Source organism: Vidua chalybeata, chromosome 2 (genome assembly GCF_026979565.1).
Source record: "Vidua chalybeata isolate OUT-0048 chromosome 2, bVidCha1 merged haplotype, whole genome shotgun sequence".
In the NCBI taxonomy this organism is placed as follows: Eukaryota; Metazoa; Chordata; class Aves; order Passeriformes; family Viduidae; genus Vidua; species Vidua chalybeata.
This window is the reverse complement of record NC_071531.1, coordinates 56,457,748-56,484,943: the sequence shown is the minus strand read 5'-3', so window position 1 is coordinate 56,484,943 and position 27,196 is coordinate 56,457,748. Positions and strand designations below refer to the sequence as shown.

General features: G+C 35.4%; 1 protein-coding gene across 6 annotated transcripts in view; it reads right to left on the bottom strand.

The window, feature by feature from the left end:
- DIAPH3 (diaphanous related formin 3) overlaps positions 1-27,196 on the bottom strand; it is a 202,227-nt gene that overhangs the window by 103,174 nt on the left and 71,857 nt on the right. For 4 of the 6 annotated variants that reach the window (XM_053935714.1, XM_053935716.1, XM_053935718.1 and 1 more), the window contains 4 exons: positions 15,682-15,714; positions 12,861-12,956; positions 11,835-11,929; positions 5,414-5,515 (listed from right to left, as the gene is read on the bottom strand). In XM_053935714.1, coding sequence (XP_053791689.1) covers positions 5,414-5,515; positions 11,835-11,929; positions 12,861-12,956; positions 15,682-15,714 — 326 coding nt within the window. The remainder of the gene's footprint in view (positions 1-5,413; positions 5,516-11,834; positions 11,930-12,860; positions 12,957-15,681; positions 15,715-27,196) is intronic. The other 2 variants (XM_053935717.1, XM_053935715.1) reach the window with 2 other exon arrangements.

Below are 27,196 nucleotides of genomic sequence, written 5' to 3'. Positions count from 1 at the left end.
ATGTTTTAAACTGTTCTTTAGATTAACTACACAAAACGGTTTTACCAGAACTAAACAGAGATAAGAGTAAGATCTGCTTGTACTGAAGCATTTACAGGAGTCTCACCTATAATATGACATCACAATCTTTCACTGATCGAAAGGAAGTAATATAAGCAAATCCAATAGCAATTGCAAATAGTCAGATCAGTGCAGATCATTAATGATGGCAATTTTCAGAAGGTATTTCTGGAGCCTTGCTCTCCAGCCTTACCTAGGTTCAGTGTTTGAAATACGTCAATATTACAGGAGTTAAGGATGTTCTCCTTCGCAACAGCATAGGTAACTTGACTGCAATCTATCATAAAGACTTTTTAACTCTCGCAGATGGCATATAATAGAAAGTTAATTTTTGGCAACACTCCTGGAAAGGCTGGAAATACTGATAGAGAACACTGACAAGGCAGAGCAGCAGATACACATGACATCTAGAAGACACAGAAGATAAGGTTTGCAGATAGAAATTAACACAATCAAAATATCTCACAGCCCAGATGCACTTCAGTACTTCAGAATTTTAAACAGAGTGAAATGTCAGTAGGTATGGCTGTGTCCAAGCATCAAGTATTAAGAAAGGCAGAGTATGCCTCTGCAGAAGCAGTGATAGTATATTTTCCAGACAACAGTGAAAAAACATTAATACATTTTGAGTTATCCTCAATGAGAACATACAGGTGAAACTATCAGCTGAATATGGAATTGATCAATTTAAGCATCTGCTGAATTATTTAAGACAAACTAGCCTTCATCAGGCCTCACTCTAATCTTCAATTTACTCTAGTGAAATCTTTTCCTTTGGTACGAACTCATTAAAAACACATCCATCAGTGAACAAGCTGTGAAGCCACATGAGGATTGCTTGCCAAATTCTATTTGGGTTAGCTGTCAGTGAATTTCACAAGGTCTGAACATTAATTATTTCTGAAACAATATTTTGTAATTCCCTCAATTTTATCTTTGAGCAAATATAAGTGATCAAGGAAAAATCTGTTTCCTTTTTTTTTACTATCAGACAATATGGGAACATCTTTCCGAATGTCTCAGATTACCAGAAAAGAAAGACAGCAGGAGCTATCACATGTGGCTCTTGAGACAGTTCTTATATGTAAGAATGCTAGTACACTTGCCTACACCTGAGGTCAAATGTCTACTAATAGCATCCTGTCAAGCATTAGAAACTTTTTGCATTAGAAGTGTTTATAAACAACATCAAAACTTTGATTTCTTAAATGGAATTGCATTTATAGATTTCAAGTCATATAATAAATTTAATATGGACCACAACCATTTAATACCACTAAAGATTACAGGCACTGATGAGGCTACATAAAATCATAGAAACTTTTGTGTTGGAAGGAATCTTAAAAATCATCTAGTTTCAACTCCCCTGCCATGGGTAGGGATACCTTACACCAGACCAGGTTGCTCTGAGCCTCATTCAACCTACCTTTGAAAAATTTCCAGGGATGGGGCATCCACATTCTCTGGGCAACCTGTTCCAGTTGTCTCATGCTGGAATTTACTACTGGATTCAGATATATGCATGCAGCATTTTCAATTCAGAACTACTTTTTGGAATGGTTCCAAGTGAAACAAACAGTTAAAATACATTGGCATTGAGTAGGCCTGAAGCCTTAGCACTGCTGTCTGGGCAGGAGAGGGAGAAGAGGCAGATGTGTGGTGCTGTAAAGTTGGGGAACTACAGTTACAGGACACTGAGGGGAGGTGCAGCAAAGATCTAGAACCATCTGATGTGGGACTAAACACTGCCATGCACCTCTGTGCCTCAATAAATGCCCTGAAATGTCAGACCTAGAGGCACAGGGATGCCTGATAATGAGCATCAAAACTGTGATTTCTTAAATGGAATTGCATTTATGGATATCAAACCATCTAATAAATTTCAAATGGTCTAGGACTATTTTACACCACAAAGAATCACAGGCACTGTAAAATAAGCAAGTGTACATCAAATCATAAACAAGTGAATCACAGGCACTGTAAATAAACAAGTGTATAGAATGGAATTCTATAAGAATTCAGAATATTCAAGTTCGGAACAGCTGGAAGATGTTTGTGTCAACTTCCTTATGAATAAGATATTGACCAGTGGTATGGTAATAGTTCAGCAAAAATCCATTAAACAGATTACTGGACTCAAAGTATCAGTCATGATCAATAAATCTAACTTGTAGTTATTACATCAACTTCACTGAAAATAAATTAGATTAACATTTACTAAATTATCTACTCCTTAAATATTTTTTGATATAATGACAGACGCTACACCAAAAATTAGGAAAAAATATTCTCTAAAACAATGCTTTTTTCTTAGTAGGAAAGAACTACCTGCAAAACAAATCAACATTGCTGAAAGTCCTAAAGCAACAAAATATTTACACTGTCCATTGGAAAAAAAAAATAAACAGGTAAAAAAATGTAAAAAACTCCAAAATACTTAAAATGGAGTATTTTGTAATAACCTTCTCTCAACAGTTACCAAGATGAACATCTAGATGAAACCTCATTCATCTCCAGTGGGTTTCATATTGCACAAAGATAATCTTCATCATTATCAAGTTTTAGTCAAGATTCAGCATAGTGCTAGTAAAGACAAGGTTGTGGGTTTGAATCCCATATGGGCTATGCCCTTAAGAGCTGGAGTCAATGATCCTTGTGAATCCTTTCCAACTGAGAATACTCCGTGATTCTGTGGTAATCAATGAAACCACCAAGAAAATAATATGAAGGTTAAAGAAGTTTTAAAGAAGTTTCGGAGAAAGTTTACTGCAGTAAGTATAACCAAGTACAAAACAAGAAATATGGTAAAACAAAATGCAATTGAGAATTTATTTTTCATCAAGCACAAGCATACCTCATCATGAATTTGAGCAAGCAAATACAACATTCAATATAACATCAAGTTAAGGTAACAATAGTAAACTAAATTTTTAGTAATATGAACAGAATTAATGTAATTGTCATGAAATAGCTAATGAATCTGTACAAGCCCCTCCCTGTCCCACTCCCACCCCCCAAAAAACCCCACAACCCTAAACCAAAAACAAAGCTCCACAATAATAGGTGATTACATCTGTGCTCTGAGACATCAGCCTGGAGTAAGTGAAAGAAAGAACCTAGCTGTAAATAAAGTAGTTTATCTAAAGAAAACCCAAAGTCTGGAATAAAAGATAAGGGCCATAAAGGATTTATTTTATACTTACTGCTGAATGAACAGAAAATATAAAAATGATAAATAACTTAAAAAAGAGAAGGCAGAAACCACAAAAGCAACTCATAGGGTCAATTCAAAGAAAACAAATCCTCACAACCATAAGACAAAAACCGAAACAAAATCCCAAAACCACAAGTAGCACTCATGAAGAAAACCTGAACTGTTTAGAATCATGCCCTCAAGGTCTTTAAGCCAACAACAAAAGTTAATTAACCTTGCTTGAAACATACAATACTGTAACAGTCACAGCCAGGCAATATCTCACTAAGTGTCTTGCTGTTTGTTTCAGAATATCAAATCTTGACTTTCAATTCAAAGCCTGAAAGATAACGGGTTTCCATGATGAAAAATAATTTTATTACACAAGTAGTAATTAGCCATTTATTTAGATTCTTCCTTAGGAATCAAATAGTTTAATTGTTCCTTTAATTACAACATCAGAGCAAATTAACATGGAATCTCCTAATTCTCAAAAAAAAATGTAACTATAAAATACTACTCATCTAAAAGACTTCAAGTCCTGCATTTTGCATTCAAGTTTGAGTCTCCTCATTTAAAACAGACAGCAAAAATTAAAGCATAAACCAAAATTTTTAAGGAAAAATAAACAAAACCAACAAAACCAGGAATAATGTGAAGATTCACATTAGCATCAACAATGGCTTCCTAAGAAATGAGAAGAATTTCTCAGCCCGCTCCATGGACAGCAATAACAGAAAAGATACAGGAGAGCCAGATGGAGCTTGAAGAACTTTGATGAAAAGTAAATGGATAGGATTCCATATTCAGGGTAAAAAAAGTGACTTATTCAAATTTTCTCCCATTGGAACAGAAATGAAAAATGTTTCATGTAATAAATATACTTGCTTCTTCTCCCAAATCCTCTCTACTACATGCATAGAAGCTGTGACACGACAGAAACTGTTCTTGATGATGGGGTTTGGTCTTGTTTGTGGACTTTGTTTTTTAATGTTTTGCATGGAAAAATAGGAAAAGCAAGGACTTGCACTTTTCAGTGGGAATCTGGTTGTTCCTTCAGAAAAGAAGCTCCAGAAATTTTTGAGATACAAGAACTTTTATGATTTTGTCCATTTATTTTATTTTTCTGAGTTATCACAGTGCCTCAACTTTTAAAGACAAATTTGTCAGAAAAGTTGGGCCAGATGCAGCAAACCTCTACCTACATTGTTACTGGTCTAGCTCTTCTCATCAACTGACAGTTCCATCTAACTGAATAAGTATTATTCCCTCATGGGAAATTCCCTCAGATAAGATAATCTTAGCAATAGCCACCTTAGGTTGAAACTCCAGGAATCAAAAAGAAAAATCAAAGACTTGTACAGATATATGCTCCAGGAAACTACATAGCATTATTCTGAGTTTGTCTGGATGAAGTAATTACCAACTATGAATTATGAGCTATACAGAAATTAAGATGCAAACTGTATTTCCACAAAAAGCATCAACTGCCAGCTCTGAACTAGCATTTTCTTTTTTTTTGCTTCCAGTCTTCCTTTGTGAATTCAACCTGGAAGATATTACAAACATATCTTTCCAGAGGGAAGGGAAAAAGTGATTAGGGGTACTCTTTATAGAACATGGTATAAAACACAGGCAGCAGGAGGCAGAATAGGTCACCATGACCACTATGACATTATTTTCTTCTCATTTACGTGTAGAATAGAAAGAAAAACGTAAGTGTAGAAAACCTCAGTAAAAAAAGTTAGGATTTATTAATGCAACCAAAAGTAAGGCCAAACTATTTTAGCTATGAAAATTCAAAAATAGCTCTGTATTTCCCAGTGAAACTTTGCCACAGAAAATACAGAAGTTTTTATGGTTTTGGTTTGGTTTCTTTTGGAAAACAAAATAACTTTTTTAAACAAAGAGAATCAAAAATCATTCCAGAAGTAATATTTCAATAATCAAGCCTTTCACATCCATGAATAAGTCAACAAAAGTCCAATTGAATGGCAGCACCTGTACTCTTCCCCTGGTCTGGAACCCCTTCACTTTTTGGAAGAAGCAACTGTCTCTTTTTTCTATAATATTACATTAAAACTGTATTTCCAGAAAGGACAAAGGAAAAAAAAAAAAAAAAAAAAAAAAAAAAAAAAGTGATAATAAAACACAACTCACCACAACACCAAACTGCTCTGGCTCAGACAAATTATTATACTCGTTCTTGAACTTGGACAATGCATTCAATTGCTCTTGTTCAGGGAGGTGTTTTATTAAATTCTATAAAGGAAAATAAAATAGCCTCAGAAATCACAGATTCAATGTTGCTTCTATTATTGTAAACAAATGGGTTTACATATGTATTACTGCCATACACTCCAAACACAACCCTCTTCCCTGAAGACAGTAGAATGTACATAGCAACACACAAATTAAAGTAACTGAGAATGTCAAAGATAAGCGATGCAATACTGCCAGCACCTGACACGGATCCTACACACTTCCATAGGAATTTTTTTAAAACTGTTTTTAAAGAAAGAATATGCTTGATAGGCATGATGGAAACAGAACACTTCAAAGTAAACAGAAACAGAACAGGAACTTCAAGTATAACATAACCATCGAAAGGCTGGCAAGAATTACTAATGCTAGATGAAAAGTATTTTGAAAAAGAATAATTAATTTTCAAACATTTCAAAACAAAAGTTTAATTGCATTACACTTACTTACTTACACTACTATTTAGCGTGAAAACTTGCTAGAAGTAGTAAATCAGAGGTGAGATTCAGCTTCAGCTGAATTCAGTAGCCAATATGGGGAGGTTGGACACATATAAAGTGAATGTCTTACAGGTAAGGGAATCAAAGATTTCACCTTCATCTATTCATCTGAAGAATCCTCTGACTCCCTGGAGTTTCCTGAACATTTAGACATATATTATCTACATAAAGACACTCACATTTGGGCACCTGAACACCATTCTAATTAGCTTCTGCTAGGCTGGCTAAAATTGGCTTCTTGGATATTCTGGAAATAGAAAGTTTCTCACACACTTAATTATATAAAATTTGAGTCAGTAGCTCAGTTCTGTCCTTTCTCAAGATGACTGCTACAGCTAGTAGGCAACAGCCAGAGTCCCTACGACCTGCTGTGCCTCTCAGATTATGACTCTTGTGCTTCTGGTTACACATGGGTAAAGCTTCTGTCACAGTGAGAAAAATACAAGAGATATTTTCCTTTCTTAAAACACTCCCTGGTATACTGGTAAGATCACTTTCCTGAACTGAACTGAAGATTCAATCCTATTAACACTCAAGGCAGTCTAGGATACACAGCCATCCCACCACCTATTACCATTTTTCAAGAAAGAAACAAGACCAAGTCCACCACTTCCCCATTACTTGAGAGAAAAGGCAGACATTTTGGTTGCCAACATTTGTTTTATTATCTTTCAAGTAAATAGCTTTGGTGATATACAATGAGCAAAAAAAAAATTTGTTTCAGTTAGAGAGAACAGAATCTCCATCTGAAAGTCTTAAAAAACCCCTCATTTTACACACTAAAGATCCTAGTCCCTTCTTTTACAGGAAATTCAGCCAGTTAAGATATAAAAATTACCTCTCTGCGGCCAGACAGATAAAAAGTCGTACCTATGCTTTGGTTAACATACTTCTTTAGTTTAAGAAGAATGCTTACTTTAGTTTCCTACTCTTTTAAGTAGTAGCTAAAAAATATCCCTAAATCAATAGACTGATTCAACAGAATGTCCATGCTCAAATGAGGATTTTGGTAAGAAAAGACAAAAGTATTAAAAACACATGAATGATGATGCTTAAAACAATAATGTAAACTTAAATTTTAAGGAGCTTGATTTGGATATGGTCAAACTGAATTTTAGTTGAACAGCAGTCATATATATCCTTACCACTCTTACATCTGGAAAATATTTCTGTAGAACAGACTACATTTATTAATTATGGATGAAGATGTCTGGCACTAAATCAGTAGCACTGAGCAAAAATGAAAAAGTACAAAGTGTAAAAATATACATTTTAAATTAGAAATTCACAACACTCCTATTTCTTTTTTTGATATCCAACCTTTCCATAAACAGCTCTAAATATAATACAATTCCTTAATATTTACTGAAATGAAAATGTTATTGTTTGATGCAGAAATAGTTTTCATATGAAGAAAAACTGCCCACAAAACTTGCAAAAACCAAAAACAGTCAAGTGTTAGGTGAATATTTTCAATATTGAGCATCAGAATAAAAAAAGAAAAGCAACCAAAACAGAAGGAGCAGCTGATATCAAAGCAGCTTTTATGGTATTCAGATAAAGCTTTTGAACAGCTACAGATGAAACACATTTTGAATATCAAACAAGGAATAAGCAGGAGAAAGAATTTTGACTAAGTCACGGGAAACATTTCAATAATTAGTCATTGAGTTTTTGGATTACAACATGACTTGGAGTTTTTATATTTTTAAGCACTAGATGTAATTTCTAACTGAAGTGGGGTGGAGGGAGGGGGATGGAGTCAGATGGAGAGAAAACACATTTTATTTCTTAAGCATAACAAGAGCTGGATTAAGAACAAATTTCCAACTTCAGAAAAAGTGATATTAGGACCCACTGAACATAACAGTTACAGATAAACAAAAAAATCTGCTGAAAGCAAGAAATTCCTGAAAGGAGAAGTACCATACTGTCTAAGGTAACTTATATGAATGAAGAAGATTAGCTATATGGTTGCAAACCTATGTATGCTTTCCCTCTTCTCAGAATGACAAAATACATGGAACACATTTTCATAGCATGGTCATAATGCATTATTGAAAAGGATTTTGAAGGTAGAAATAGTGCCATACAGCTGGATATTTAAAGTTATTTAGTAACCTAAGTATATATGAAGGTGGATACCAACTTTATGAAGCAATGAGGCACATTGTTCTACCACTTTCAAAGAAGGATGGGTGTCTTAAGTCCTTTTTCAAGTTCAAACTCAGTCCCTTTTTCAAAGTTATTATAGGGTTATTTTACCCAGAAACAAGCAATTTGGATGAACCCATTTGATAAATATTATTACATCCAAATTTGCAAATTAAATTTGAAGACTAAGTTCTACTGAATTTTCCACTTGATTTAGGTCTTCAAGGGATTGATCACTTGCCAAAAAAATGCAGTCTATATTCTTGAGTGATTTATATGACTGTGTTTATACAGATATTGTGCACATGATCACTTGTATTACATTCCACTGACTTTTACACAATCACAGCAGCTGCTAGTATCACTGTACTCTTGTAGGATACAATTGCTCACTTTTGGCTTTTCATATTCTCTTACCCTTTTCTTAAATAAAATTGTTCACTCCCCTCCAAAAGCAAACACAAAAGGGCTCAACCACTGTCAAAATCACTTTGGACTCAATTTTGATGCCAACTACATAGAGAGGTTACTGTATACACTGACTTTCAACATACTTTAATGCCAATACCAATTAATAGAGCCACAAGATTATCAGCATAGTGTCAAAAAGTTATATCCTATTATATTGTTAGCCATGCCTACTCCAAAGCTCCAGTGGGGTTAGGGTGTGTTAGATGTTCTAAATATATTGAACATTAGGCATTCTTTATCAAAAGGCATATACAATTATAATGAAAATAATAGTTCACATAAACAATTAAAAATAGTGATATGAAAGCAAAAAAAATATCCAAAATATCTTAGATTACTGCATCTTCCCACAGAAGTATGCTATTAATTAACTATCCGTCAATGGTTTGATGATTTTCTTTCCCAGAGTCTAAATGCAAAAATAATTTTTTCCTTCTTTAGATAGCACACATAGAAATTACCAAAATGACAGTTTTTCATATTTTTGATTTACAGTACTTACTTATACAGGTTGCTTCATTTAGTTGTTGAGGACCTAATTTTTCTAACAAGCTAAATGTTAAACATTGAAAAACAGTGCTAAGATCATATAGCATGAGAGAGTCTTAGAGCAAGCATGAACTATCTGAGGCAGAGTTTAACCTGAACATAACAGCAGAGCATATTCCATCTCTCAGTTTTTCATGCTACCACAGAGAATTTCTACTATTATACCGAATAAAATAAAATAAAGATAGACATCATGCTGCTATTGAGCATGAAGAAAACCTTGAAAAAGCAATCTAAGTGCAAATTAGACTAAAAAAAACATTTTAGAAGTGTAAACTATGTTCATCCTAATAACCTTTAAGTAATAGTTTTAGTGCCAATATTAACTGCATCATTGAACAAATGAATGAGAATTATACAATGATTATATATACTGTTACTGGAGATCATGGTTCATGCTTGCTCCTTCAAATATTTAAGAGAAACATCTCATTCTGCAGTGAAGAAGGGAAAGTGAAGTCCAGATAGCTGAAGAGAGATTGAACACCTTCGAAATCCAAGTCACATGAAGTGAGGGCAAAACTGCATGCAGGAAGAAAAAGGGCATGCTGAGCATTGCACAGCCTCCTGTGCAATAAGATAAGATGTTCTTTTGATATTCTGATATGGTGGAAATTCATTTAGGAGGAAAAACACAGATATACAGATTTGTCTCGTTTTGACATCCGAATACAAGTTCTTATGTGCTGCAGTGCAAGCCACACCTGAATTTCAGTGAGCCTTAATGTAACAACTGATTTTATGACCCTGATACCTGTACTTGTTTTACCTAATCAACATTCCTGCAAAAAGAGTATGTTTCTAAAAAACCAATCTGCCTTCAACTTTCTTTCATGTTTCAGTAGGGAGTGGTACCCATGTCTGTAACACACTTTAAAGCATGCTGAAGAGATTAGCTATCTAAAACCTATACTACATTACTAGCAGATAGACAGTAATTATCAATTATTGATATTTTATGTTTTGACATTTATAAGCCATAACGGAAATAATTTGAAGTTCATCACAGTATGCCAGAGTCCTGTCCAAAACAGATAATTTTTCTAAAGACAGACATTTTCAAATTTACTGATGTTCATCAAGATGACTCAAGATTATGGCACCTGACAGGCAAGGACAGACTGAGAGAAGTCACTTTGTTGAACTCTAGGAAAACAAGCCTCATGGGCTCTTAATGTGTGCAGATACCCAACTAAATGGTACAAAGAAGGTGTAATTAAGCTCTTCTTAGTGTTCTGCAATAGAAGATCCAGGTCACAAGTTATCACAATAAAGATTCCAGTTAGATTAACAAAGAAACATCTTCTACTACAAGTGTTCAACACTGGAAAAGGTGTCCAGAAAGCCTATTGGGTCTCCTGACTTGGAGATACTAAAAATCGGATGGAAAAGGCCCTGATCAAATGGCTCTAGTTGACCTGGCTTTGAGCAGAGCCTTGGCTCAAATGACTTCAAGACACTCCTTCCAAATTATTTTCCCATGGTTCTAAAATTATTCATTTGTGTTTATTTAATTAAATTCTTCAGGTTTTCAACTCTTAAATATCACTGTATGTAGAAGAACTTTCAGTTTCTTTTGGCTTCACATAAAGTCATACTGACCTTGTGTTATAAAAAAATAATATTGAAAGAGAAGACACTACCTAAATAAACTCCATGAAAGAGAAGTGGTGAATGCTGTAAATGCCCTAGGGCAAGATACTGGATTGTTCCAGCTATAACAAACAGAAAAAACCCACAAACCAAACAACCAAAACAGAGATTTGTGCAGATAAGACAGAGCTAAAACAAAGCAAAGAAAAATCTGGTAAGTAGGGAAGAAACAAAACATTATATGTACCCAAGAAAAAGTCTCTATTTAGGTGTGGACAGTATGGAAAATTGAGAATAGAAATTCAGCTGTGTCATAGTTTAATCCCATCCAGCAACCAAGCCCCAAGCAGCCATTCACTCACTCTCCCCGCAGTGGGATCAGGAAGAGATTGGAAGCATAAAAGTCAGAAAACTCATAGGATGAGATAAAATCGTGCACACAAATAAAGCAAAGGAAGGAATTAATTCACTGGTTCCCATGGGCTGGGAGGTGTTTTCTGCCATCTTCAGGAGAGCAGGGCCCCATCACATGTAATGGTGACTTGAAAAGACAAACAACACCACTCCATCTCCCTTCTTTCTTCTTCCCCCTTCTTTACATACTGAGCATTATGTCATATGGTCTGGAATGTCATCTTGGTCATCTGGGGTCACCTGTCCTGGCTGTGCCCCCTCCCAACCTCCCTTACACACCCAGCCCCCTTGCCAGCGTGGCAGTACAAACAGCAGAAAAAGCCTTGGCTCTGTTAAGCCCTGCTCAACAGTAACAAAAACATCTCTGTATTATCAACCCTGTGTTCAGCACAAATGCAAACAAAACTCCGTATCAGCCACTGTGAAGAAAGTTAACTCAAAAACAACTTAAGCTGCTTTCATAAATGTATTAGCATTAGAAATTTAAAAAAAAATTACCAGTCACAGGAAAAGAACATTCTTGTAGCTAATTATTAACCAAAAGTTTACATTAAGAGGTGTTTTTAGCTATGGGTTTCTATTTACTAAGAAGCTTCTCTTGAAATACTGGGATTTTAAATGCCAGTTATTTTTGTTACCTGAATCATGGACTCTGAGAGCTGTGTTTCATCTACTTCCAATATCATCATTTTGATCTCTTCATAAGGCACTCGGAAAGATCCAAGGAAAATTGCTAAAACAAAGATTCCACAAATAATGAAGAAAGCAAGACAAGAACTATCTTGCTTCTATTTAAAAAACAGCAGCAAAAGAGGTCATAGCATCTCCAGATTAACAAACACTATGCCAAATAATATAGGTAAGAGATAACAATTTTTAATGTATTTTTAACTACTATTCTCTTTCAATTCCAGCCTTCTCCATATCCATTTGTTATATACAACATCCAGCATCACAGAAGACTTCCATAGAGACAAATCTACTCTGCAGAAGAATCACTTCTATTACAGTATTTTGTGCTAAGGTGACAATTGTAATTTTTTCAATAGTCTTGTCAGAGCCTTCTCTTAAAGAAGCACCATGACAAATCAAAACCAAACCACAGAAACAGAACATTTTGTTAAATGTTCTGATAAGCAGTCTTTATTTAGTCACCATAATACAGTTATTTCTTATTTAATCTCTGCTGGCATTTAGGAACCTGTTCTTCCTAGAACTCCTCTCCATCAAAACTTTATTTTCTTTGTTTGCATATTATTCCATAATACCAAGTATGGCCTAGTTTCTACAAAGTTCATGAGATGGGTAGACATGCTGCAGGCATTTTCATCCTTTTGTTGACAAGGGGGACATGCAGGGGGAGGGAGCATCCAGTATTCCTTGATGAATATATTGAAATACAGATGGATTAGATACATAGCTGTATGCTTGCACTTCAATACATACAGTCTTGAACAAGGAATAATCCTTACCTACTTCTCGGGTCTTTTTAAGTGTTTCAGTTGTGTAAACTCACCTTTGTGCTTAAAAACAATATGCACATATTAAAACATGTTTTAAACAAGAAATGGTTACCAGGCAATCACACAAGAGAGAAAGGCATTTTTATGGAACATTTATACATCACTCCGAGGAAAAAAAAATAACCAACAGAAGCTACTTACACAGATTCTGTGCAATCTTAGGATCCAAAACTTTTAATTCTTTGATTCGTTTCTTAATGGATTTCTTTTCTTCAAAATCCTCCTCCTCTCTTTTTACTGCCAAATTAATCATAAATACAATCATGGTTAATTCTTAATATTTAGAGGAAACATTCATGAATTCAGAAAGCATATTTGCTATCAAACATAGTCAATGCACAGAGAAAAGATCATAAAACACACAGACAAAAATTTGAGAAGTTTTGCATGTAGTGCTTGTATTCCAAAACTTTTGCTCTTCAGTAAAATTTGTCAGCTTGTTGGCCTTCTAGATTTTTTTTTTTTAATATACAGGGCCTGAATAAACATGCTAATGTTAATTGTACAAATTCAGTCATGTTTAAAATACCATACAACATGCTCCGATTACCCTGGCCAGGCTAGGATTATGAAGTGGACTTTAACAATAACAAATCTTAAAAAACATGCAATATATCTCAACACTGAGACATCTATTTTTGTGATTGCTTTTGTCTAACTATATGCACCAAAATTATCCAAGATCACCAGCTTATTGAAAAATTAACTTAGAATATAGCTGAGTTATTATATACCTATATAGCTTATAGGTATATACATATATCTATTTTCCTGCCCCTCTCAAAAAGATGTATTTTTAAATGTATGATGTAATCACATTATTACAAAATACCACAAAGAAAAAGTGATTGTATAAACATATATTAACATTGCTGGAGATTTTGGCTTATTCTTTCTTTTAATAATTCACACAAATAGAAAATAATTAATACAAATAGGATCTCCCAAACACATAGTGTAAGCTGAATTTATTTTTCATTAGTCACACACTGTCATAAGAATTTCACTTAAAATAACAACACAGGGTTGATAAAGTATTAGTATGAATTATTATGCAAACAAACTAAAAAGTGAAAACCACACAAATCTTTCCTTAAATATGATCTGGTATTGTATTATTTTACAATAATACATAATAAAAATACTCTTCTTTTAAACTTTTCCTTCTTCTTCCCCCCAGCACACATCTTCACTGTCAAATGCTATTTACCAAATATATTGCTACTGTTTATATAATTCTGTATACTATTTCACAAATGAAATTAGTAACAAGCTTTTACAGTATGATTGCTCCAAATTAAGCTATACATGCTTCAAATATTTGAGAGAAGAAAATATGCTACAATAATGTAACATGCTACTGCCTTCTGAATGAGATAGGTATAGATGAGAAATCCTGTCAAGGAGACATAGGATTAAAATTTCTAGCTCAGTGATGATCCTTGACAAAACTAGACATAAGCATGAATTATCAAGAGGATTTCCCTAAGCTGAAATTAATTCCAAAAATGTTAAGAAAGATATTTAAGAGCTACATCATTCTTAAAAAATGTTTTCCAAAGCATGATAATTTTTGCCAAGGATTTGGACACAGACTAAATGACCTCTTGAGGTCTTTGATCTTTGTAGTCTAAGATACAACCAAAGAGATAAAGAATTCAAGACCTCACAGAGAGATTGAAGGAACCAGATTCAAGTCCCTTCCGAGTAGGTGGAGACAGAAATTTGAATCATCTCCTAAATCACTTTTAATACTCTGCTAGGCAGTACAATGTTCCTGAGAACATGCCGCAGTGCAGAAAAGAACCTGTATTCTGCAAAAATGAAATCACTAAGCTAAGACATAAAGTAGTCCTTGGAAGGACTAATAACCAGGGTCCTGGAAAATGGGTTACAAAGCCACAATCTTCCTCTTTTTCTGTTTCCAGTGTAACCACAATATTCACTTGGCTTTGAATTTCTTTTAGAACATTGAACAGAATGGTTAGCAGTCTCCTGTACCAGGAAAAACTACACACCCTGCTTACTACACATGTGAAAGCAAAAGTAGGTTTTCATCACCAATGTGAGAACTCTACAGCCAAGGTTCCAAATGACACTAATGCTACTAGATAAAAAGGTTAGCACTAAAGGTTCACTTTTTCTGATTATGCTTGAAGAAGAGCCCTTACTGAACCCAGAAGGGTATGTCAAGGGGCTGCAGATCCCAGAATCACATTACTGTTTTCTCTTGCAGTTAAACACTTTAACAGACCTCTCAAATTTCTTTACTTCTTCAACTACACACTGAAAACACTGAGTCTTAAAAACTTGACTTTTGAGTTGCCTCAAAGTCTTATCAATGCTAGAATTGCAGATTCTCCTAGAAGACCTGTACATTCCTGTAGCACAGGTTCCAAGCAATTTTCATGTCTTAATGAAAATACAGTAAAATGTTTTATGGCTACCTTGGAACTTTGCAAAAAACCCTGGAACTTTACAAGAAACAAAATAAGTTTTTTTGTAGTCACAATAAAAATAGTTAAATTAACTAAATTTACTAATTTGCTTAAACGTGCCCTGACAGCCTCAAACTGGATGCTAATAAAGGCAGAAATAAAAAAAAAAAAAGTAAAAAAAAAAGTTTGCCTCTTCCAGCACTAGAAAGCAAAATTTATTAACTATAAGTCTTATAACCAAGATAATACAGACACACAAATATGCAAAAAGAATTAACAGTTAAATATGCACTACTTAATTCCCTACTTCCAAATCAAAAAAACAATGCTGCAAATGAACTGCTAATAGCCTCAGGAATTTTCACCCAGGAGGGGGTTATGTACAATGTTCAAGCACTGCTTAAGTTATCACAACACTAAGGAAAAACATCTAAGCATAGAACATGTCTACTGTAGGAAACTCATGCAGGAATTGTATGCAGCGTTCTACAATTATGGAACAAACTAAATTACTGCAAACTTACATGATACTTCTTCAGCAGAATTCAGGTCACGTCCTTATGTAGTTGGCAGCAATAAGAAGCAGAGGACATGTATTACTTTTCTTGCTGGTTTGAAATGTTGCACTTCCCACTGAAAACTCTGATACCTCCTACTGTCTCTAGAAATTTTCACCTCCTTTGCTAATGTCCTGGTTTCAGAGAAGGACATGGGTCATGTGAAGCCATGTGGGCATGGTCAAGACACTGTGCTACTCAATCCCTTCTCACCTCAGGGCCAGGGAGGAGGGAAATGGGTCTCTCTCTTGCTTCCTGGAAAAGAGAGGGAAGGAAAAGGCATTCCTTTTCCAGGGAACCAAGTGACAAACGTAATGGTGGGTTAACACTGGTCCCAACCAGATGATCTGTCTGCCATTTTTTTCATTGTCTTGGGGGAAAAACATGGGGGCAGATGGTCTGTCCACCATTTTGTTCACTGTCCCAGTCAGTGAGCAATTCCCTGCAAATCACTCTTTTTGCAAACTTTTGTTATCAATATTGTTGCTGTTACTGTTCTTATCTCATTGCTGTTTCCAGTAAATTGCTTTTATCTCAACCCATGATCTCTGCCCTTTTTATCTCCCATTGAAGGCAGAAGGGGGGCACTAAATGAGGGAGTGCCGCTCCTAAACCATGACAGGCAGCAAAAAAAAAAAAAAAAAAACCCCAAAATCCCAAGAAACGTAACTATCCTCTATTTCCAACAAGTAAAAAGAGAAAAAAATCCCACAGCCAAGGGGAATTAATAGAAATATCTGAACAGGTGAAGTAAGAATCTAGACTAAAATGAACTCAAAGAAAATAAGCAGTTAAATTTTCCTTTGTGGAGAGCACTTGAATAGAGGGGAAAGTATACAGAAGAAAGAAAATGGAAACATCTGTTTACAGTGGAAAAAAAATAAAGCAGCCTAGTGGGAGTGGGCAGTTGCTGCAGAAAGGATGTGACTGTTTGAAGGAAACAGATGTGAGATGGTACCATGCTAATGAGAGAAGAAACCAGGGGATCACAAAATACGCAGACAGTTTTCATGGCTCCAGAAGTTTGATCTTACTAAAGCATTAGTTTTTTCAAAATTACATTTTTTCAGCTATTATACAACAGAAAACCACACATCCTTTAAAGTTCTGTCTATATGCTAAGTCTAACCCACTGCAGGACACACACATGGCCCTAGCATCTGAGCTATGTTTTGTCAGTTGTACCTCATCTGATGCTCCTGCTCTGCCCTCTCAGGACAAGAAACAAAGTACTAGAGCACTTTGAAACACACAGAATGCACCTCCCACCCTTCACAGTTCCTCTTCTCTTCACACCCCACATCCTTATTAACAAGACTCTAAAATTAACATATGTGCTTGCCAACATACACAAACACAAATACCTCAAAGGAGTTTTAGATACTGGACAGATTGCTTCTACTGTCTCCTTCAAATTCAGATCCATATACACATTCAAATGTAGTCAACTACCTCCATCTGTGGCAATGACCTGACTGATATTAGGGTCCTGAAAAGAGTGGTGACAGGATTGTTTTATAAATACTACAGTCGGAAGCCTGCAGAACAGCACTTCATAAAATTGTGGCCTGGATCCCATGGAGCTACTCTGTAAAACTCCGAAACAATTACATTCTTGGTAGGTGCCACTAAAATAATCTACATTCATGAATTGCAATATACATTTCTATTTCTGCTACAGGTCTTGATATAATCTGCTACCCACAATCTTTGTAATAAAAATCATGTCCCTGCATCTGTATGCTAAAGAAAAAAAATCTTCTAAAATACATCATCCTAGTGGAAAAAACCAAAACAAAATACCTTTGAAATACAAGCTTCAAAAGGAATATATATGAACATTTAGATCTGAACATTTATTTTTAGAAGTCTGAATTCCTATTTCAGATGAAACTTGAAAACTACATTTCACAGAACACTCAGTGGAGTTATTTCATCACTAAGAAGAGTTATTTTGTTACTAAGAAAAAGAGGTACAGAAGATTACACGTGACCTTACACTTTTCCTAGCCTATTAGCAAAGACAATAGTCATTTTGCATTCTCTCTTCACTGACAAATGAAAGAACAAACCTGGGGTCATCGACTCAAAGGACTCCATAGCGAGTGTCATTATGAAAGTAGATGCCTAGTTTATCTGTATAGAGCTCTAATTCTCAAAAGTAAATGGTATCTTTTGTCCCATATAGCAGGGTATTCAACTGGAAAACCTGCAGTTCTTCATCTCCTAAAAGTTATCTGGAATCAAAGGAACAGATCTTTAATAGAAAATGAGGTTCTAGCTAAATAACACATCCTGCAGAACTTCTCAGTTATTCAAAGCTAAAATGTGGAGTACCTTGGTATCAACCACTACTGAGGTTGCAAATGACCTCTGGAGGTAATTTGGTCCAATCTCCTTACTCACACAAGGCTATCGACAGCCAGGTGCCCACAACTGTATTCAGAAGGCTTTTGAATACCCCAAGGCCAGAGGGAGAGTCCAAAACCTCCCTGGGCACTCTGTGCCAGTGCTCAGTCTCCCTCCAAGTAATAAAAATGTGGCTTGTGATACTCAGGAGGAACCTGTGTTTCAGTTTGCGTCCACTGCCTCTTGTCCTGTCATTTAGCACTACTGAGCAGTGTCTGGCTCAATCCTCCTTGAACTCTCCCTTCAGGTATTTATGTAAACTGGCAAGACCCTCCTGAGCCTCCCCTTCTCCATGTTAAGTACTCATGGCTCTCTCAGCCTTTCCACACAGGAGGGCGGCTTCAGTCCCTTCACCCTCTTCATGACCCTTAGGTGGACTCTCCCAGTACATCCATGTCTCTCTTTCACTGGGGAGACTTGAGCTGGACATATTATTCCAGCTGTGGCCATACCAGTGCTGAAATCAAAGGCCAGGCAGGGAATATGTGTCTTTTGACTGACAGGACAGAAACTTTGGAAGACTTGGATTGTTTTAACAGCTGCATGACTACTGTGCTATAAGAGGACATGTAACAAAACAAAACAAACCTTTAGTTTCAAAAGAAAAAAAAAATTAAAAGGCCACAATGAAGCCTATAACCTAGACCACGACACTACACAGGTGCCATCAGCTCCACTTACATATTTCATATTAAGTTGTTCACCAGCAGTTATTTGTGACAATTTACTTTAAAATACAAAAGAAATTGTGAACTAGATCTAAGTAGTTTCACAATAGCCTTGAAAATACCTTTCTTATTTTTATGAAAACAAGGCTAAAATAAGGTTTCTAGGCATAGCACACAGAAGCAGGAAGAATGCCTGAACACTGAAATACCAGGAAACTGATAAATATTCTGCTTTCCAAAGTAAGCAATCTAAGGTTGTATCAACACAATTGTTAGCATCAGGGATTACTCATCAATTAAAGATCTGTTTTAAATTATAGTTCATTCTAAACCAAGAATATTAAATTCCCACATTTTTTAACAGTACCTGACAAAATTCTGAAGAAAAAAAAAAAACAACCCTGAAGTCTTATTTGTTAAGAAGTAACTAAAATGCTCACAGTAATATGGCATGCAAAATCAGAATAATCATTCTCTTAGTTACAATCTAAACACCTGCTGGGCTCCCCATTAGAACCAAAAGTTTTAACCAAGAGTGATTCAACTCTTGGAAAGATCTGAAATTTCTTAATTCTTGCCTAAGGGAAAGATAAAAGGGGATGGTGAAATGAGCTTTCTGCTACAATGGAATTTGCTGGACAGGGAAAAGCAAAACATACTGCTGTTCCCAGCAGAACAGAGTCTAGTGCCAGTAGACACATAATTCTCTAGCTTCCAGATCTCCCCATTCTAAGATATACTCCTACCATCAAGATTTAGCTGTTTGGGCCTTACAAAGCTGATCCATCACTTGTCAAAAGCTGAATCAAAAAGCTGGCATCAAAAGCTGAAAAACAGATCTGAGTGCACTTGCACCCAAAGGGAGCATAGTTGATTCAAGAAACACCATAAGATTATTGATTGTAAATTGGAATGACAACTGTTCCCCTCCACTATTTGGTGTTCAACAGTTGCCTTTCAGACATTGTGGAATTCCAGAGCAAAATCTTTTCATTTAATAATCCTTGACAGGTTCATCTTTCCACACATTTGTGTAATTGCTTTTTAAACCTAATAAATTTTAAACTTTAAGTCCTTCAGCATATAGTTCCAATTCTTAATTGTGCATTGTACAAAGAAAGACTTTATTTTTATATTCTTGATCAGTTTTGCTGTACCTCTACTGTACTTTTTATTAGTAAGAAGGAAACCACAAAAAGTACGCAGAATGTGGGCACAACTTGAACTTTTACAACACTTTTATTTATTATTTCATTTTCCTTTCTTAACAGTTCCCAAAACCCTATTTTGCCAGTATATCAGTAATTTATTAGATTGCTAACTAATTCTGCCATTTATCATTGATTATCTACAATATGTCCACCACTGATATCAACTTTGGCAATTGTAGATATTCAAGCCTTTTTTTAAACTGTCGTCACATTTGTCACCTTGCTTTCTTTCTTCTGATGTTGGCATAAGTTCAAGCAATAGTTTACACGGCACAGTTCATAGCTCAGCTGTTTCATCCTTCAGTTCCCTTAGAAGTCCAGGGTGAATACCAGCTGGTCTTAGCAATCTGTTACTGTCCACTTTATTTATCTATTCTAAAACTCACTCTACTGACCATGGAAGTTATGTTTCTTGGTCTCATGTGGTGTTCCCCCAAAGTCCAGCTTGGAGGTAAGTTCATTTTTGGTCAAACAGAAATAATTTAAAGCTTTAGCATTTGGAAGCAGGAAAAAAGGTGTGTTATTCTTTTTTTTTCCTTTGGAAGGCAAATATGACACACTAAATCATACTTTTGTATAGTATTTGTATTACGTCTTTATCTATGTTTAAAAATCAGTAGTATGAAAATTTTAACACCTTAGCTCTAAATTGTAAAGCAGTTACAATCAGAAACCTACTGAAGTCCTCACAATTAAAATACAATCATATGCTCCTAAGTGAAACCTGCATGAAAAAGAGACACTCAAAGACATGGCTTCTTCTGCTTATAGATTTTATGTAGCATCTGTTAAATATGCTTAATATGCTGCCATCTCTGTATTTCTTTAACTATACTCTGGTTTTTTTTTTTAAGTGAATCTACTAGTTAAATTTTTTTTATCTTTTAATGAAGAATTCATTACTTTGTTTGATACCAAAACTCTTTAAACTTCACTAAATAGCTTCTAGAAGCTGGACTTGGCCTATTTCTAGACCAAAGTCCAACACACAAGCTAATTTTAGTTCTTCTTACTGTGCAAGTTTTGAAAACATTGGTATTTATTATTTATTCACAAGAATAAGTAGAAGTATCTTTTTCATTTTTTTATTTTATATCTTAATTTACTACACTGGCAAAATTGCTTCATCATAATCTTAACTTTCAATTTAATACAGATGTTTCCAGCCTTGAGTTTTAAGACTAGAAGTCTTTGAACATATAGTAATTTAAGTTTTTTCACCTTTGGAGAAGGGCTTGGGGATGCTGGCAGATGAATGACTGGACATGACCTGGCAATGTGCACTTGTGGCCCAGAAATCCATCCACATGCTGGGCTGCATCAAAAGCAGCCTGGCCAAGAGATCAAAGGAGGTGATTCCGCCCCTCTGCTCTGGTGAAACCCCACCTGGAGTCCTGTATCGAGCTCTGGGGTCCCCACCACAGGGAAGACATGAACCTCTTGAACCAGGTCCAGAGGAAGGCCACAAAAACAATCAGAGAGCTGCAGCACTTCTACAAAGACAGGCTGAGAGAGCTGGGTTTGTTTATCTTGGAGAAGAGAAGCCTTCAGGGATACCTTGCAGCTTGTGAATATTCAAACGGGACTTATAGAAATTAGTGTCTATTGTGACAGGACAAGGGCTTTAGCCTAAAAAGGGTTGATGTAGACTGGATAGATAGGTGAAATATTTTACAGTGAGGGTGAAGAAACACTGGAACAGGTTGCCTGGAGAAGTGGTGGATGCCTCATCCCTGGAAACATTCAAATTCAGGACAGATGCGGCTCTGAGAAATTTAATGTCATTGAAGATGTTCCTGCCCATTGCAGATGAGTTTGACTCATCATGAGTTGGGCCTTTAAATGTCCCTTCCAATCCCAACTATTCTATGATTCCAAAAGTCACAGTATGGAGACATTGCTGAGCACTTCTGGAAATATATGGGAGTCCATTCCTTCCTCTACACACTCTGCTTTCCTCCTGCTTGCATAGTCCTGGAATTTATGAAAAGGGCAACATAATCAATGTACTTTAAAAACTTCAACTGACAAAAATGAATGAAAAATTAACGGGGAGGGGGGAAGTGTGATATCAAAGTAACAAGTTTAACCAGCTTGTGGAGTAATCAAATGAGCATTGAAGTGTGGCAGACCATGTAACCAGAAGCAGGGCAGAAGACATCAGTCAGGCCTTCAGCATCAATGAACTGACGTATTCTGTTGCACAAAGACCACCATCCTGTGATCTCAGGAGAGCAGAAGTTTGCAATGCATCTGAAAGAAGCTATTCATCATTTTCCTATTTTTATCTGTATAGTGAATTCCAGAACCTAGTTTTCAGTTGCGCCACTTCCCTGCACAGCCATATAAACACTCTCAAACAAGAAAAAGAATTGGACTCCCCCTATCTAGCAGCACCAGATTTGCCTGCCACTGAAATATGGCACAGAACAAATTCATTAACTTTGCTGTAGTGTAAGTTATAAACAAAAATTACACATTTTTAATTAACTATCTGTTTTTAAGGGTCATTTTGCTCAGAATAGTACAATGTAATTGATAGGAGAGACATTTTTCATAATTGATTTGATCTTTGTTATTGTAAGATTTAAAGTTAACAAGTTCCATCTGAGTATACACATAGGTTGAAGATACACTTCTGACAGAAAAATTATTCCATCAGGACCTCATCGCCTTGCTATGAGGTTCATTTCACTTGTGTAAAATACTGTTGTATACTCTTACTAGCACCCAGTTCTCAAAGTCAGTTTAACTAAATATCCTTATTGATGAACAATACCTCAATTCACAAGAAAGACAATTTTTATTAGTTATTATGAAGAAGTAATTTCATTGCAGAACACTGTAGTACAATATAGTGCATATTGCACTATACGTTATTCATCTGTAAGTATGTTTGCTGAACAGTTTTATAAAGGGTACTCTATGTGTTTTGATGTTATTTTTAATTACTCTATTAACCTCTGATATCAACTTAAAACAATTCAAGCTATTTCCAGGAGGAAAACACTGGATCAGGCTTTCAACCTAATTCTTTGAGTGACTATACAAAAAAACCCCAAGACATGAAAGTAGAATAAATGGGGTAGTGCAAGGGCAGGAATGAATGATCTGACATAAGAGGGACAAAACACTTACTAAGCTACCACTGTCACCTCATAGCACTGTCAGTGCCTCACAAACCACAAAGGCAGGGGCATTACCAACCTGACAAAGGACTGATCATTAACTTGTGACAAGAAACAGCAGTACACAGGACTCCAAATTGAAAGGGCAAATGGACAAGAATAGCAAACTGGGATTACTAGGGAGGAGATGGTGTATTCTGAGTGAAACTGAATGAAGAGCCACACCAGCAGTGGACTGCCAAATTACAAAGGCAGCAGGAAACCAAGGGTATCAGAGATAATAAAGAGCACTCCCATACTAGCACCTAAAGTACCTCAAAGCACCTGAAGCATGTCTGGAGATCAGGATGGGACACTTCTATCAACCTAAGACATGAAATGCTGGTATATAGTCAGCCAGTACAACTAGACCTCCAGGATGATGGCATTAGCTGAATAGCCACTGAAAGTAGTGGCTTTGCAGGTCAGATGCCTGGGTTTGAACCTTCAGAGTGAGACTGCTTACCCCTTGTTACAATCCCTGCGAAATGGAAAATCTGGGAGGCAAGCCAATAAAAAGATAGATCACTGTGGATCTCCCATCCTCCAACCCTCCTTCCTCACGCACCCCTGATAAACCCACTGCTTACAAACATTTACCTTATGTGGTGTATGGGAGCAGGAGACAGAAGATAAAGGAATGCAAATCTATTCCTTACTTGTAAATTCTTGCAACAATTAATAGCAACTACCGTGTCATCTAATAAATGTAAAATAGGAACTCATAGTCCAAAGTTCAGGTCACTCCTAAAACAAAGCATAGCAGATACATTTTTCATAATTTTGTTAGGTCTATTTTCAAAATATTGAGGTCTTTTTCTTAAAGAGGCATTCCCAAGGTAAGTGTGCCTGAATCTCTCTGAACTACTTGTCTGGAACCGATCTGCAGTTCAATTTATTCATGACTAGTTTTTACTTATTTCTCATTATTTAAACAGTTCTTTTCCCTTTCTAACTCTCTTCTTAAAGAATGAGAAAGTATCTTAGCACTACAATATGATCCTTGATTTTTTAAATTAAATATTTCAAATCCATTTAATCTCTTCACCTGATGATACCAGCAGCTTCTACGCATCTGTGATTTAATCTGCCTTGAGTCTGGGACAGTAGAACTGAAAGTCACATTACAAAGCATGACTTGTAAACATATTAATGACAATGCTTCCCTACTGGAAACATTTCTGTGAAATCCAGGATTTCTTCTGCTCTTCTTCCCTTACCTTTATTTCCCTTTTTTTTTTTTTGTGAACAACCTATACATATACATATATATATATATATATATATATATATATATATATATATATATATAAATACCCATATCTACATAAACTGAAGTAAAAATCACAGATTCTAGTGCTAACCTAAAGTTTGTGTTCACAATGTTAAGTTTTAGGCATGAGCATCTCCACTAAGTTCTGATTCCCTGACCATAAGGGAAGGCAAAGGAACTGTGCCATGCTCTTACACAATATCAAATCCATCCAAATGGACTGGAGAAGCGTGAGACTGATTGTTGTCTCAGACTGATTCTTTCTCAGGTGTTTAATTACCAGGTTTCTTTGCTTTCTTCTGAAACAGCTACACTTGCCTTCACACTCTACATTCTCAAACACCACCAATACTCTGCAACCATTAAGTAGTCAGTCAGCTACTATAGGTCTCCATAATCCGCTATTAGCAGAGGAATGCCAACAAGGCCACACAAAGCCAGTAACAAACAAACTTTTTAGTGACTGCTACCTATCTTCCTGTCCTGCTCTCTGTACTGGCACCCCTGCAACCATGAGGTACATGCTGGGCCTTCAATAGCATACTGGTAAATCCTACGTAGGCAAATACAGTAGCATTTAGCAATGTTAACACAGGATTGAGCATGTTAAAATTTCTTTGTTATATAAGAAAAGTTCTGTTTCAATACAAACAAGTGAAGTTAAAGGTTTTGTATAAAAGAAGTACTGCAGTTTTGATTTTGTAGATCCTACATGTAGTGTAAATATCCTGAGATTACTTGAAATGCACTTGAACAGAGCAAGCTCTTTCAGAACTAATAGGATGTAAAAGTAATATAAAATTTGCTAATCATACTTAAGTATTTGGCTTTGTTCTCAAATTTGTCTTTCTTCTACTCATCCAGCTTCTTTAACATCCTACCCTTCTTGAATCTGAAAATGCTTCCAAACTTTGCCATCAGTTCAGCCTTTTCTTAACATATGCAACAGATCATTGAGACTATTTAATAAATAATTATTCCCAAAACTGATCTTTCAGAAACTCTAATAGCCTCATAGTGCAATGCACTGTTTTTCAATATTCCCCACATCCTCTTAAACTTACCTGTTTTACAAGTCCACAGCTAATCCCATTTTTCATTAATATTGGTACAAAGCAGTCCTACTGTGATCCAGAGGTTAAGCTGATCATATTTGTTTTGCTTAGAAAAACTGTCATCTTCTCAAAAAACTAAAATGTTATCTAGCATAATTTACTTTTCATATGCTGAATCTGACACACACTTCACTCTCCTTTTTTTAATCTACCACAGTGTCTTTGATTATAATTTGTAGAAAAACTGAACTAACAAACCTATGAAATAAAGTCCTCAGTCATTTTTGAATGTAACTTCTAGAAAAGGTGCTGTCTTGTTTTCCCAGCAAAAATAAATAAAAACCCCCTCAGTATTCCCTTGCTACAACTACTAAATGATGCATGATTCCCTTGCAATCATCACTAAATATCATACACAGTTTCTAATAAAAGCAGTGAAATGGATTTACATAATTGAATAATGAAAAAAACAATAATGGTCCACAGTATAAGTTAAATTGAAGTGCACAAGCACTTCAATTTTATGTGCACAAGCACTTGAAGGATTATGCTGAAACAAAATATGAATTTAGCCAACATTTTTTATTGCTAAAGCAAGAGCTGTCAATCAGCACATTTGTTTGCATGGCCTCATTAGAATACATTGCCTCAATCTCAACAGTCATAGTGAAGAATGTTGAGAGCATAACTGAGCATAACTGTATCTACTTAACAAGCATTCATGCACCCTCATTAATTTTTTTCATCTCACTTTGAAGCATGACATGGCTCATACCAGAACAATAACTTGCTGACAATTGTTTGAGACAACAACTGGACAGGAACAGTGCAGAGGTGAACTTTCTTATAGATTATAGTATGCTTCAATGAATTACAATTAGCTTTAAAAGTCATCTGTCCTCTTCAGCAGCTTTCAAGATATTTCATTAGCAACTAAAGAAATCCTAACATATTTTAGGCTTTAATTACCTAGTTGCATTATATTTTCTAAGATAGAAATTTCTCCAGAACACATGACAAATATCAAAATACGTGAGCTCACAGTTCTATAGAATTTATAAAATTGTCACCTGATAAAAAACTGAAACTTAGCTTTTTATTAATTTAAATGCTAAGAAAATAACAAATAATTTATACAACTCCCAGATCACAAACCACCTTTACAAAACTCTGATGATAACTTTACTGTACTCCTCTGCAAGTGTCATATTTAGGAATATAATAAAACAATTCAGATCAAGTACAAATCAGTAAGGAAAACAACTGTATATAAAGCTGTATAATTGTATTCCATAACAAGTTAAAGGAAAATAGACTATATATCTACCTAATCTATGGTTATTATAATGTACTGATACAAAAATAAAATATAAAAACCAAACAAAAACCCACACCACAAAACATAACAAGATTACTTATAAAAATAATGTTTAAAAAATCTTTCAGATTTTTAACTCTTAATACAGTCCTATGTGCTGATAATGTTCTGTGTCTCTTCTAGAAGAATCACTTCAATGCTGCATTATCTCCTGCTTTTGCTGCCCCAAAACTCAACCTTTTTTGAAGTCAGAGGATAACTCCCTCTACATTTATCTGTAGTTTCCCAGAAAATTGTTGAAATCAAAGTGCTCCATTTCAGCAACAGAAAAATCTCCATATCTACAAAAACATTATTTCTTTAAAATTATTCATAGTTAGA